Source organism: Thalassophryne amazonica, chromosome 5, assembly GCF_902500255.1.
Source record: "Thalassophryne amazonica chromosome 5, fThaAma1.1, whole genome shotgun sequence".
NCBI classification, from domain to species: Eukaryota; Metazoa; Chordata; class Actinopteri; order Batrachoidiformes; family Batrachoididae; genus Thalassophryne; species Thalassophryne amazonica.
In genome coordinates this window covers 52,215,752-52,228,209 of record NC_047107.1, presented here as the reverse complement: position 1 = coordinate 52,228,209, position 12,458 = coordinate 52,215,752, and the positions used below count along the sequence as shown (strand labels likewise).

Below are 12,458 nucleotides of genomic sequence, written 5' to 3'. Positions count from 1 at the left end.
GGTTTCCCATGATGCACTGTTTCTTTCTCTTTTTGCTCCGTATGCATCACTCTGCATTTAATCATTAGTGATCGATCTCTGCCCCCCTTCACGGCATGTCTTTTTCCTGGTTTTTTCCCTCAGCCCCAACCAGTCTCAGCAGAAGACTGCCCCTCCCTGAGCCTGGTTCTGCTGGAGGTTTCTTCCTGTTAAAAGGGAGTTTTTCCTTCCCACTGTGGCCAAGTGCTTGCTCATAGGGGGTCGTTTTGACCGTTGGGGTTTTTCATAATTATTGTATGGCCTTGCCTTACAATATGGAGCGCCTTGGGGCAACTGTTTGTTGTGATTTGGCGCTATATAAGAAAAAAAGTTGAAGTTGAAGTTAAGCTAGATCTTAGAAATGCGTATCACCTGGTTCGGATCCGGAAGGGAGACGAGTGGAAGACGGCATTTAACACCCCCTTAGGTCACTTTGAGTACCTGGTCATGCCGTTCGGCCTCACAAACGCCCCCGCGACGTTCCAAGCTTTGGTTAATGATGTCTTGCGGGATTTCCTGCACTGATTCGTCTTCGTATATCTAGACGATATACTCCATCTTTTCTCCGGATCCTGAGACTCATGTCCGGCATGTACGTCAGGTCCTGCAGCGGTTGTTGGAGAACCGGCTGTTTGTGAAGGGCGAGAAGCGTGAATTCCACCGCACATCTTTGTCCTTCCTGGGGTTTATCATCTCCCCCAACTCCGTCGCTCCTGATCCGGCCAAGGTTGCGGCGGTGAGAGACTGGCCCCAACCCACTAGCCGTAGGAAGCTGCAACAGTTCCTCGGCTTTGCTAATTTCTACAGGAGGTTCATTAAGGGCTACAGTCAGGTAGTTAGCCCCCTGACAGTCCTGACCTCACCAAAAGTCCCCTTCACCTGGTCGGATCGTTGCGATGCCGCGTTCAAGGAGTTGAAACGGCGCTTCTCGTCTGCACCCGTTCTGGTGCAGCCCGATCCTAGTCGCCAGTTAGTGGTTGAAGTGGACGCCTCGGACTCAGGGATAGGAGCTGTGCTTTCCCAGAGCGGGAAGACCGATAAGGTCCTTCACCCGTGTGCCTACTTTTCCCGCAGGTTGACCCCGGCCGAACGGAATTATGACGTCGGCAATCGAGAACTCCTTGCGGTGAAAGAGGCTCTTGAAGAGTGGAGACATCTGTTGGAGGGAACGTCCGTGCCATTCACGGTTTTCACTGACCACCGGAACCTGGAGTATATCAGGACCGCCAAGCGGCTGAACCCCAGGCAAGCCCGCTGGTCATTGTTCTTCGGCCGTTTTGACTTCCGGATCACCTACCGTCCCGGGACCAAAAACCAGAGATCGGATGCCTTGTCCCGGGTACATGAAGATGAAGTCAAAACGGAGTTGTCGGATCCACCGGAACCCATCATCCCGGAGTCCACTATCGTGGCCACCCTCACCTGGGACGTAGAGAGAACCGTCCGGGAGGCCCTGGCACGAAGCCCGGACCCCGGAACTGGGCCGAAGAACAGACTCTACGTCCCACCAGAAGCTAGGGCTGCAGTCCTGGACTTCTGTCACGGCTCTAAGCTCTCCTGTCATCCAGGGGTGCGAAGAACCGTGGCAGTTGTCCGGCAGCGCTTCTGGTGGGCGTCCCTAGAGGCCGATGTCCGGGATTATATCCAGGCCTGCACCACCTGCGCCAGGGGCAAGGCTGACCATCGCAGGGCTTCGGGACTGCTCCAGCCGCTGCCCGTGCCCCATCGCCCCTGGTCCCACATCGGCCTGGATTTTGTCACGGGCCTCCCGCCGTCCCAGGGCAACACCACCATTCTCACGATAGTGGACCGATTCTCCAAGGCGGCCCACTTCGTGGCCCTCCCGAAGCTCCCGACGGCCCAGGAGACAGCGGACCTCCTGGTTCACCACGTCGTCCGGCTGCATGGGATCCCAACAGACATCGTCTCCGATCGCGGTCCCCAGTTCTCCTCGCACGTCTGGAGGAGCTTCTGCCGGGAACTGGGGGCCACGGTGAGTCTCTCATCCGGGTATCATCCCCAGACCAACGGGCAAGCAGAACGGGCCAATCAGGAGATGGAGCAGGCCCTGCGTTGCGTGACAGCCGCGCACCCGGCGGCCTGGAGTACCCATCTGGCCTGGATCGAGTATGTTCATAACAGCCAGGTGTCGTCAGTCACCGGCCTCTCCCCTTTCGAGGTATGTCTGGGGTACCAACCTCCTCTGTTTCCGGTGGTTGAGGGAGAGGTTGGTGTGCCCTCGGTCCAGGCCCACCTACGGAAGTGCCGTCGGGTGTGGCGTGCCGCCCGTTCTGCCTTGCTGAGGGCCCGGATGAGGACGAAGGCCCATGCAGACCGTCGGCGGACCCCGGCCCCTACGTACCAGCCAGGGCAGGCAGTGTGGTTGTCTACCAAGGACATACCCCTTCAAGTGGACTCCCCTAAACTGCAGGACCGGTATATCGGTCCGTTCAAAATCATCAAGATCATCAGTCCAGCCGCAGTGAGGCTTCAGCTTCCGGCCTCGCTGCGGATCCATCCCGTTTTTCACGTGTCCCGGATCAAGCCCCATCACACCTCACCCCTCTGTACTCCCGGTCCGGCACCACCTCCTGCCCGGATCATCGATGGCGAGCCGGCTTGGACTGTGCGCCGGCTCTTAGATGTCCGTAGGATGGGCCGGGGCTTCCAGTATTTGGTGGACTGGGAGGGGTACGGACCTGAAGAACGCTCCTGGGTGAAGAGGAGCTTCATCCTGGACCCGGCCCTCCTGGCCGATTTCTACCGCCGCCACCCGGACAAGCCTGGTCGGGCGCCAGGAGGCACCCGTTGAGGGGGGGGTCCTGTTGCGTGGGCCGCCAGAAGAGGAGGTACTGCTGGCCCACCACCAGAGGGCGCCCTGTCTGGAGTGCGGGCTCCAGGCACCAGAGGGCGCAGCCGCCTCACAGGAGCAGCCAGGGTGACAGCTGTCACGCATCACCTGCAACAGCTGTTACCAATCATCTGATCGGCAGGAGTACATCAGCAGGACGACGTCTCCACCTCTTTGCCGAGATATCGTTTCTACCTGGAAGGTAACGTTCTCAGCTGACTGTGACAGGAATATCTGTTGCTTGTGTGTGTTTGGACATCAGATAATCTGTTTCTTTTTTCAACGAGAGGTGGAGGTAGTTTTCCTGCCGTGTGGATTGCTGGGTGCAAACGCGCCCACATTTAATTGTTTGTTGTTCCTCGCCAGCAGTACCAGGTCCGACACGCGGAGGCAGTGGCCACCTGGGAGTTCGGGACTTGGCGGCTCCAGTATTCCCAGGGTCTGGTGGCGGAGGAAATCGTGTGGTTCCGGTTCTGCTTTGGACAGACGTCTCCTATCTTCGAGCCTGCCCACACGACATCTTTGTGAATTGACTTTTTGACCATTGTTGTAATCTGTTGTATTTGTTGTGCGCATTCACAACAGTAAAGTGTTGTTATTTGACCTACTCCATTGTCCGTTCATTTGCGCCCCCTGTTGTGGGTCCGTGTACCTACACTTTCCCAACAGAATGAACATCCTCCGAGGCCAGTGATTCCATAATTTTTTGCCAGGGGTTGTATATATATATATATATACACAGTGGCTTGCAAAAATATTCAGCCCCTTGGTATTTCATGCATTTTAATTTGTGTATGGTGTTTCAAATACAAAAAGGAAATCAGGCTTCTCAATATAAAAATTTCTAAAATTATCTTCCTTAGACTCAAACTGAAAACAAATCTCTACAACTTGATATAAATTAATTAAAAATATAAAAGCCAAGATGATGGGTTGCATAAGTAATCAGCCCCTTTGGTATAATACTGTAAATAATCAGTTTAATTGACAGTTTTCTTCAGACAAGTCTTCTCCTTCTTGCACAGTCACTCAGTTTTTGAGAACTATCTACTCAGATTTACACACAGATCTACCATAGAGTGCCATACTGTTTGTATTTCTTCACAACTGATGTAAATAAAGTCCAAGACATATTCAGTGACTTGCAAATGCTCATGTATCCATCCCCTGGCTTGTCTGAAGAGAACTGGCAATAAAACTGATTATTTACAGGTATTATACCAAAGGGGCTGATTACTTATACAACCCATCATCTTGGCTTTTATTACCTCCGCCAAGGAGGTTATGTTTTCGGTCATGTTTGTTTGTTTGTCTGTCTGTCAGCAGGATAACTCAAAACGTTTTGAACGGATTTTGATGAAATTTTGTAGAGTGGTTGGAAATGACAAGAGGAACAAGTGATTAAATTTTAGTGGTGATCCGGATCCAGGAATTTTTCAAAGGATTCTTCACCATTGTGGGATAGGGGGAATTTCTAACTCCACAAAAACAAGGCAGAAAGGCTTGAAAAAAATTTAGGTGTAACATAGTCAAATGTTCTATCAAACAACAAAGTTTGGTGATGATTGGATCCGGATTCCGGATCTGATGATCCAGAATATGCAAAAATATAGGGAAAATAGAAAATGTGTCAGTGTGAGGTGACAAATGAAGCTAAAGATACACAACTAACACCAAATTGTAGCTGAATCTGTACTGATTCAGTAAGGTGTCATCAGATTTGATGTAGCTTCAAATGTTATGGAGCTAGATCCAGAAGAAAACCGCCATTATAGAAAAATCGTTTTTCTACAATGACTTTTCAACTAATAAAGACATAAAAGTGATTCCAAGTTCTAGTGGTATGTTTTCATGGTCAAGGATGTCAAATATACATTTTGGTACATTTACATATACATTTACATTTGGTACATTTAATATACATTTTGATTTTGGTTGTAACACTGAATTGTTGAATAGATCACTGTGCCAAGGAGGGAATCTCTTTAGGGTCAGTGACCCTATGGCCTTGGCGGAGGTTTGCACTCTCTGAGTGCTTCTAGTATTTTTAATTAATTTATGTCAGGTTGTAGAGATTTACTTTCAGTTTGAGTTTAAGGAAAATAATTTCAGAAATTTTTATATTGAGAAGCCTGGTTTACTTTTTGTATTTAAAATGTCATAAACACATTAAAATATGTGAAATACCAAGGGGCTGAATACTTTTGCAAGCCACTGTATGTATATATTTATATTATATACGGAAGCCTGAAAGTTTTTTGACTGTTTGATGTCATTCCAACATTCAGATATGTAATGGCTCGAGTTTACATGTTTTTCTTGCCACTGTATCTCCTGTGCTCTTCAAAATATGTTTATTCTATTTAGCTGTGTGTGTTTTTTGTAAACACATGCTTGTGTCGATCAGGATGTTTCCTTCATTGTTACTGTGAAAAAATTTGAAATCTCAGATATTTAAAAAAAAGGAAAAAAAACTGACACTGTATGAAGAAATTTGTATTTACCATGAGCAGTGGCGGCTGGTGAAAAACAGTCTTGGTGGGGCTGCTGTGCCAATAGATTCCCTTGCCTTGTCCAGTACAGGCATTCAAGTGAACAGTCGGAAAATTACTACAATTCCACAATAATAATTTCATGTCCTTCTCAAAATCAGCAGTTTTACAGATAAAGTTAACCATTTACAGCTATATTAGGCCCCATTTGTACTTTGGAAAGGAACAGTATCAAATACAACACTCAAGTTCTTGAGCAAAGAACATTTCACCATTTGACACCAATCACACACATAGTACACCAAACTGTACTGAACTGCCATTATCTTCAGACAAACAGATCCTGGGGTTCACAATGACACCCCCTTAACAAAATAGAAAATAATCACCAAATTTACACTTTCAAAATATGGAAAAATTCTTCAATTGACAAAAGAACATTATGTGCATACGGCAATGTTGACACCACCTTCAGAGAGAGAGAGAGTGTGTTCATGTGTGTGAGAGAGAGAGAGAGAGCGTGTGAGAGAGAGAGAGTGTGTGTGTGAGAGTGTGAGAGAGTGAGAGAGAGTGTGTGTGTGTGTGTGTGTGTGTGAGAGAGAGAGCGAGAGAAAAATAAGGTAATATTTTGTATGAACATTACTGAGTGGAATGGAGGCAAACTAAAGAAGTTTGAAAAACTTAAATTAAATAACTTGACTAACTAATAACACCAAAACCTTTCAATTAAATTGGTTAAAATTAATTAACAGTGTAGAGGACAAAGCAAATTAAGTATACAAAAGCACTTAATTAAATGCGTTGCTAAACCTGGGTTTGTCTTACTATAAGTGTCTTGTGTGTACTCAGTGGCTGAGTTAGAATTTCTTAAAAAAAAACCATGCAAATTGCTATTTTAGGATTTTGTTTTTAAACTGAGCAAATAATTTGTTTTAGAGTGTGGAATACTCCAAAGAATATTTCACTTCTGTGAACTGATCCTCATAACGTGTAAAGTGAAATCAAAATACCAGCATGGCTGCAGCTTTGAACACTGTTACAAACAGCCCCGGCCTCCCCTATTACCATTATAACTGGTCTGCTGTCCCAATAAAGATCACAGCTTTGACCCCCTAAAACAAACAAACAAAACATCACTCATTCGTTTTATCTTAAATTTTCATCCTCGTTTCCACACCAGGAGCAACATTCGGGAATAAATCCGAGCAGCTCGTCAGCTCACCTGAGCTGAAGTGGATCCAGAGGAGTCAGTCTGCAGCTGGCAGAGGTGGATGTGCTCCTTTCCACCCCGCAGTAAAGAGCGCAGATCAGCAGCCTCCGTGACGTGTGCGCGCTGACAGTGTGAATGAAGCCTGACACGGTTTATAACAAGTCAGACAAACGTCTCTCCTCCAACCGGGATGTGCAGTTGTCATTAAACCACGAGAAAGATCTGATGTCCGCACCTCCAAAAGGATCCCCGCCAAACTTTGGTGTCATTGATTTGATTAGTTTTGTCCCGTTTTAAACCTCCGAAGAGTTCTTCAACTTACTCCAGCAAAACACATGGAGACAAAATAAAAATAAATAAATATAACCCAAACGTCGTCGTCACCATCATCTCTTCCTGACTGACTGTAGCAATCTAACGTTCCGCATTTTTGTAGCAAGGGCTAAAATTCCGGCGCCCCAAAGCCATCAATATTGATTTGCCAAATATTTAGTAATTTTCCCTAGCAACTACATACAATTGGTTATTTGGCTACACTTCAAGGGCGCTTTGAATGATCGCCCAAGACGAGGAATGATACGTTCTCTGCTTCTGTCGGTGGAAATGCACTGTTAAATGAGAGTCAGTTGGAGGAAGTGTTGTTTTAATCATTCATATTACATGTAGGCACATACTATTAAGTAAAACTGACATTGATAATACTTTTTAAATATATATATATTATGACTTTTCCCCTCCACATCTAGGAGGGCAGCGCCCGAGCGCCCCCTATGGGCCAGCCGCCACAGACCATGAGAAAATATTTGGTTGATTGTAAGTTTGAATGTAAAATGATCTTAACCCATCTATCACTTTATCCCCACTACAGAGCCCCACTTTGCCTGACGGTGTTTCCCAGACAACTAATCATATTTCAAACACTGAAATGAGCCGTGATTCAATCGGCTGCTGAGATTGTCTCTGACATACATGTGGAAAAGAACGAGAACAAGCAGAGCACCTGTGACTTTCCTTATATTTTCAAATATGAGCCTGTCAGACAAAGACAACCGCCTGAGCTAAAATGAAAAATGTAACCACCATCATTTAGTTATTCCTGTCATAAATAATGTCCACAGTGTCCATATCAAACCTTTCATTTGTTAAAGTGACACAGCTGTATGCCTGGATCCATCTGCTCCAGAACAAATACTTGAGGTCCTTTGCTTCTCCCTCATACTGATATTTGTGTTGGCCTCCAGAGTGGAGATGGATTCACACTTCCCCACAATCTTGTTATAGGAAACCATTTTATGGGAAATGTCAGTGTTATTTGATTACTGCTGATTGTTCTCCTTGTGCATCTCCTGAATGTATCCCTCTCCTCCCTCCTGTTCTCACTGCACATCAAGTTGAAAAATCACCCAAATGTACTGCAGTAGTTTTGAGCCAAATATGTAGATTATTTCAAAATATACTGTAGGTTTGTAATCATAAGTACACGCAGACCTGAAGGATTCTTGGTGGTGGATGGTGTTTATTGAATTTCTGATACATTGGTTAATTACACTGTCCTGAAACCATTACCTCTAATAAACTTTCTTTCCATAGTGAGAAAATATATGCATTCACTATGTAGTACTATCATCTGACAGAAAAAGTCCATGTTTCAGTTGGCTGAGATAATAATATGAAATGAATCTGCTGTTGCACAGGCACAGAAAACACACACATCTGTCAGTCAGGAATATGCCTGTGTTGCTGCGGCTCTCTTTTACTTTGTCCACACTAACTACAGCTGCTGCAGACGCTGCCGTTGATCCAGGTAGCTGCTGGAGTAACAGTCCACACACTTTGGCCAGCGGCGACTATGATGGCATCATAATGGGACACCATCAGACAGGTCTGAGTGGTTTGAACCGAAGCTGCTGATGACGGTGAACTCTGTGGTCACGGGTACTTTGGGCTCCTTACTAATCTGTAGAAGATGTAAATGCTTCAAGATTCAGTGTGCCCTGTTTACTCAGCATTATGCAACATCCTTGTTCAAGATATAACTTCAGCAATCTTATACAACCCCAATTCCAATGAAGTTGGGACGTTGTGCAGAATGTAAATAAAAACAGAATACAATGATTTTCAAATTCTCTTCAACCTATATTCAGTTGAATACACCATCAAGAAAAGATATTTAATGTTCAGACTGATAAACTTTTTTGTTTTTGTGCAAATATTTGCTAATTTTGAAATGGATGCCTGCAACACATTTCAAAAAAGTTGGGACAAAAGACTGGGAAAGTTGATGAACGCTCAAAGAACACCTGGTTGGAGCATTCCACAGGACAACAGGTTAATTGAAAACAAGTGAGTGTCATGACTGGGTATAAAAGGAGCATCCTGAAAGGCTCAGCTGTTCACAAGCAAAGATGGGGTGGGGATCACCACTTTGTGACCATCTGTGTGAAAAAAATACTCCAACAGTTTAAGAACAATGTTTCTCAACGTTCAATTGCAAAGAATTTAGGGATTCCATCAACTACAGTCCATAATATAATCAGAAGATTCAGAGAATCTGGAGAACTTTCTACACATAAGCGGCAAGGCCGAAAACCAACATTGAGTGTCTGTGACTTTCAATCCCTCAGGTGGCACTACATTAAAAATCTACATCATTGTGTAAAGGATCTTATCACGTAGCTCAGGAACACTTCAGAAAACCATTGTCAGTTAACACAGTTCGTTGCTACATCTACAAATGCAAGTTAAAACTCTACCATGCAAAGCAAAAGCCATACATCAACAACATCCAGAAATGCTGCCGCCTTCTCTGGGCCCGAGCTCATTTGAAATGGACAGACGCAAAGTGGAAAAGTGTGCTGTGGTCTGATGAGTCCACATTTCAAATTGTTCTTGGAAATCATAGACATAATGTCTTCTGGACAAAATAGGAAAAAGACCATCCAGATTGTTACCAGTGCAAAGTTCGAAAGCCAGCATCTGTGATGATATGGGGGTGTTTAGTGACCATGGCATGGGCAACTTACACATCTGTGATGGAACCATCACTGCTGAAAGGTACATCCAGGTTTTTGAGCAACACATGCTGCCATCCAAGCAATGTCTTTTTCAGGGACGTCCCTGCTTATTTCAGCAAGACAATGCCAAGCCACATTCTACACGTGTTACAACAGCGTGGCTTCGTAGTAAAAGAATGCAGGTATTAGATTGGCCTGTCTGCAGTCCAGACCTATCACCCATTGAAAATGTGTGGCGCATTATGAAGTGCAAAATACGACAGCGGAGACCCCAGACTGTTGAACAACTGAAGTCGTACATCAAGCAAGAATGAGAAAGAATTCCACCTACAAAGCTTCAACAATTAGTCTCCTCAGTCCCAAACACTTATTAAGTGTTGTTAGAAGGAAAGGTGATGTAACACAGTGGTAAACATACCACTGTCCCAGCTTTTTTGAAACGTGTTGCACGCATCCATTTCAAAATGAGCAAATATTTGCACAAAATCAATAAAGTTGATCAGTTTAAACATTAAATATCTTGTCTTTGTGGTGTATTCAATTGAATATACGTTGAAGAGGATTTGCAAATCGTTGTACGAGTATTCTGTTTTTATTTACATTTTACACAATGTCCCAACTTCAATGGAATTGGGGTTGTAGAAACAACATAAGCAGCAGACCTAAGGTGTATGGCACACAGGAACATATGGTTTGAGGCTGGACAAGCTTCTACATACATGTAAAATTCAGGAATCGTGGGACTTTGAGGATGTTTAAACCACAACCATATGCAGCTATAAGAGTTGAGAGAGCTATTTTATGTTATGACTCCTTTATAAAAAGATAAAGAAAAAGGAAAAAAAAACAAAAAAAAAAACACTGTTTGGTTTGACCTGGACAAGCGCCAGAAAATGAATGAATGGTTTGACAGTGACCGTGAAAATGTTCATGTCTAAACCTTTGGAATGACATCCACGGTTCAGAACAGTCCTCAAGGGGGTCTAACCCCCTAAATTAGACTTGAAGCCCACAATATAAACAGTTGCTGTTGTTGTTGGTTGGGATGTCGAAACATCTATATATCCTTCATGTTACAGCACATTTCCCATATTCATGCCTGGAAGAATCTTGTAATACCATTTCAAAGACCTCTAAAGTAGACCACACCACTTCTTTCTGTTTTTTGTGTCAGTTGAACATCTGGTCTGCCTCACTCCCACCATTGCAACTTCTCGTTTAATTTGTTAGTCCAATGTGTATTATAGGCCAAAGGATACTGTAGTACCATTAGTACGTAAATGTAAGTAGCTATGTAGTAGTTTAATACACTTCACTTTGTTACCTTCAGAGATTTTAAATTAGACTGTGTCAGCTGTCTACAGATGAATGCTCACAACAACTTTCTAACTTCTGCCTTAAGCTAAAGTTTAACTTACAAACATGAGCTAGCTAAAGCTAACGTTTGCCTTAGGGTGGTCTGCCATTGCCAATTTGTGATCCCTGACTGTCTACAGTTAAGGCACAAAAGTAATCAGATACCCAGTTCCTGCCTGACACTGGGTGCAAGTGATGATAAAAGTAGTGTTGTAGAACATCTGGAAATTTTTTAACATGTTTTCAAAATTTTGTGATGTCAGGATACATTGTTATCCAAAATAAAGAAATTAAAAAAAAAAAATTAAAGCGTAATATAAGCAGAGCGAGGGTAATCATTTGCAAAAGTAGGTTATGGTGGACATTTGGGTACAGTATGCAGTTGTAAGTTTGGGACCAACTGTTCTCTGAGCAGAAGACTCCTTCTGATTCTCTGGAAGACTGAAAAACTGTTGCTTGGTCTGATGGTTTTCATTGCCTGGTACAATAATATGATGCAGACAGGAGGGTCATAATTTGGCGATGTGACCAATAAGTTCAACTGGTGGTGTCATGATTTGGCAACTGTATTGTGCTCTTATGTCAATATTTCTCAGAATCTCTGAGGACTGTTTTCAACACATTGTTGAATAATTTTAAGGTTTTTTTTGCCTTCTTGCTTTCGGTCGGGACAGTCGCATTTTTCTCTCCTCCTCCCTCCCCAACTTTCCTGCTACTGTAGCGTGTTTTGTCTGTGAGGCTGCCAGCCCTGCTCCTCTGGAAAATGGCAAAATGGATCTGATCAAGTGGTCTCTGAACGCAATTGATAATGTTTTTTCCACAACGCACTCGGGAGCGAAGGACCCGACCTGTCCTGCCGGGACACATGTGGCGGGTTACGTGATGGACAGCTGGCGGAGGTGGCAAGTCATGTGCCTGTACACGTTGTCTGTGGAGGACGTTGAAGATGTTTACTTATTTGGAGCTGTGGTGACCAGGTTTCTGCTGTGTGGAGCGGCCGTAGCACTGGTTTACCGGAAAATTAAGAAGGTGGAGGCGGCATTAATTTGCCCATCCAGGCTGCCCCACGTGATTGATTCGATTGGAAGGGCAGTGTCAGCTCAGTCGGCGGGTGTCAACCGCACGTTGGAATCCATCTCGGGGAGAATGGCTGCACTGGAAAACCACTTTGATCGTCTGTGAGACCACATCTCTCCTCTATTCAGCTGTATTTGGGAGCCAGTCTGAAGTTTCAGATTGTGGATTCTGCCAGGCATCTGTTAATCTGGATATCTATTTGGTTCCCAAACACCAGCTGTCCTTCAAGGCCACTGGGATAAAATCCTCCCCCCCGAAGAACACTCCTGATAGCCTCGCTCCTCGTCTCCCCCGCCTCCTTGTCTTCCACTGCCTCCCTCCCTTCCCAGTCCTGAGATGTTGACTGTGGGACCTTGAGACTCTGGTGGACTGATTCAGTACTGGGATTCCCCCCCCCAGGATGGACAGATAAGGCCTGATGGCGCCTCAAGGGCGGCCTT

The 12,458-nt window shown here is 44.8% G+C and overlaps 1 protein-coding gene across 1 annotated transcript in view; it reads right to left on the bottom strand.

Annotated features, from left to right (window-relative positions):
* Positions 1-8,076: 8,076 nt before the first annotated feature.
* The window catches only part of p2rx2 (purinergic receptor P2X, ligand-gated ion channel, 2), a 31,339-nt gene continuing 26,957 nt past the window's right edge, over positions 8,077-12,458 (bottom strand). Inside the window, exon 12 of the mRNA XM_034170226.1 lies at positions 8,077-8,528. Coding sequence (XP_034026117.1) covers positions 8,430-8,528 — 99 coding nt within the window. The 3' untranslated portion in view covers positions 8,077-8,429. The remainder of the gene's footprint in view (positions 8,529-12,458) is intronic.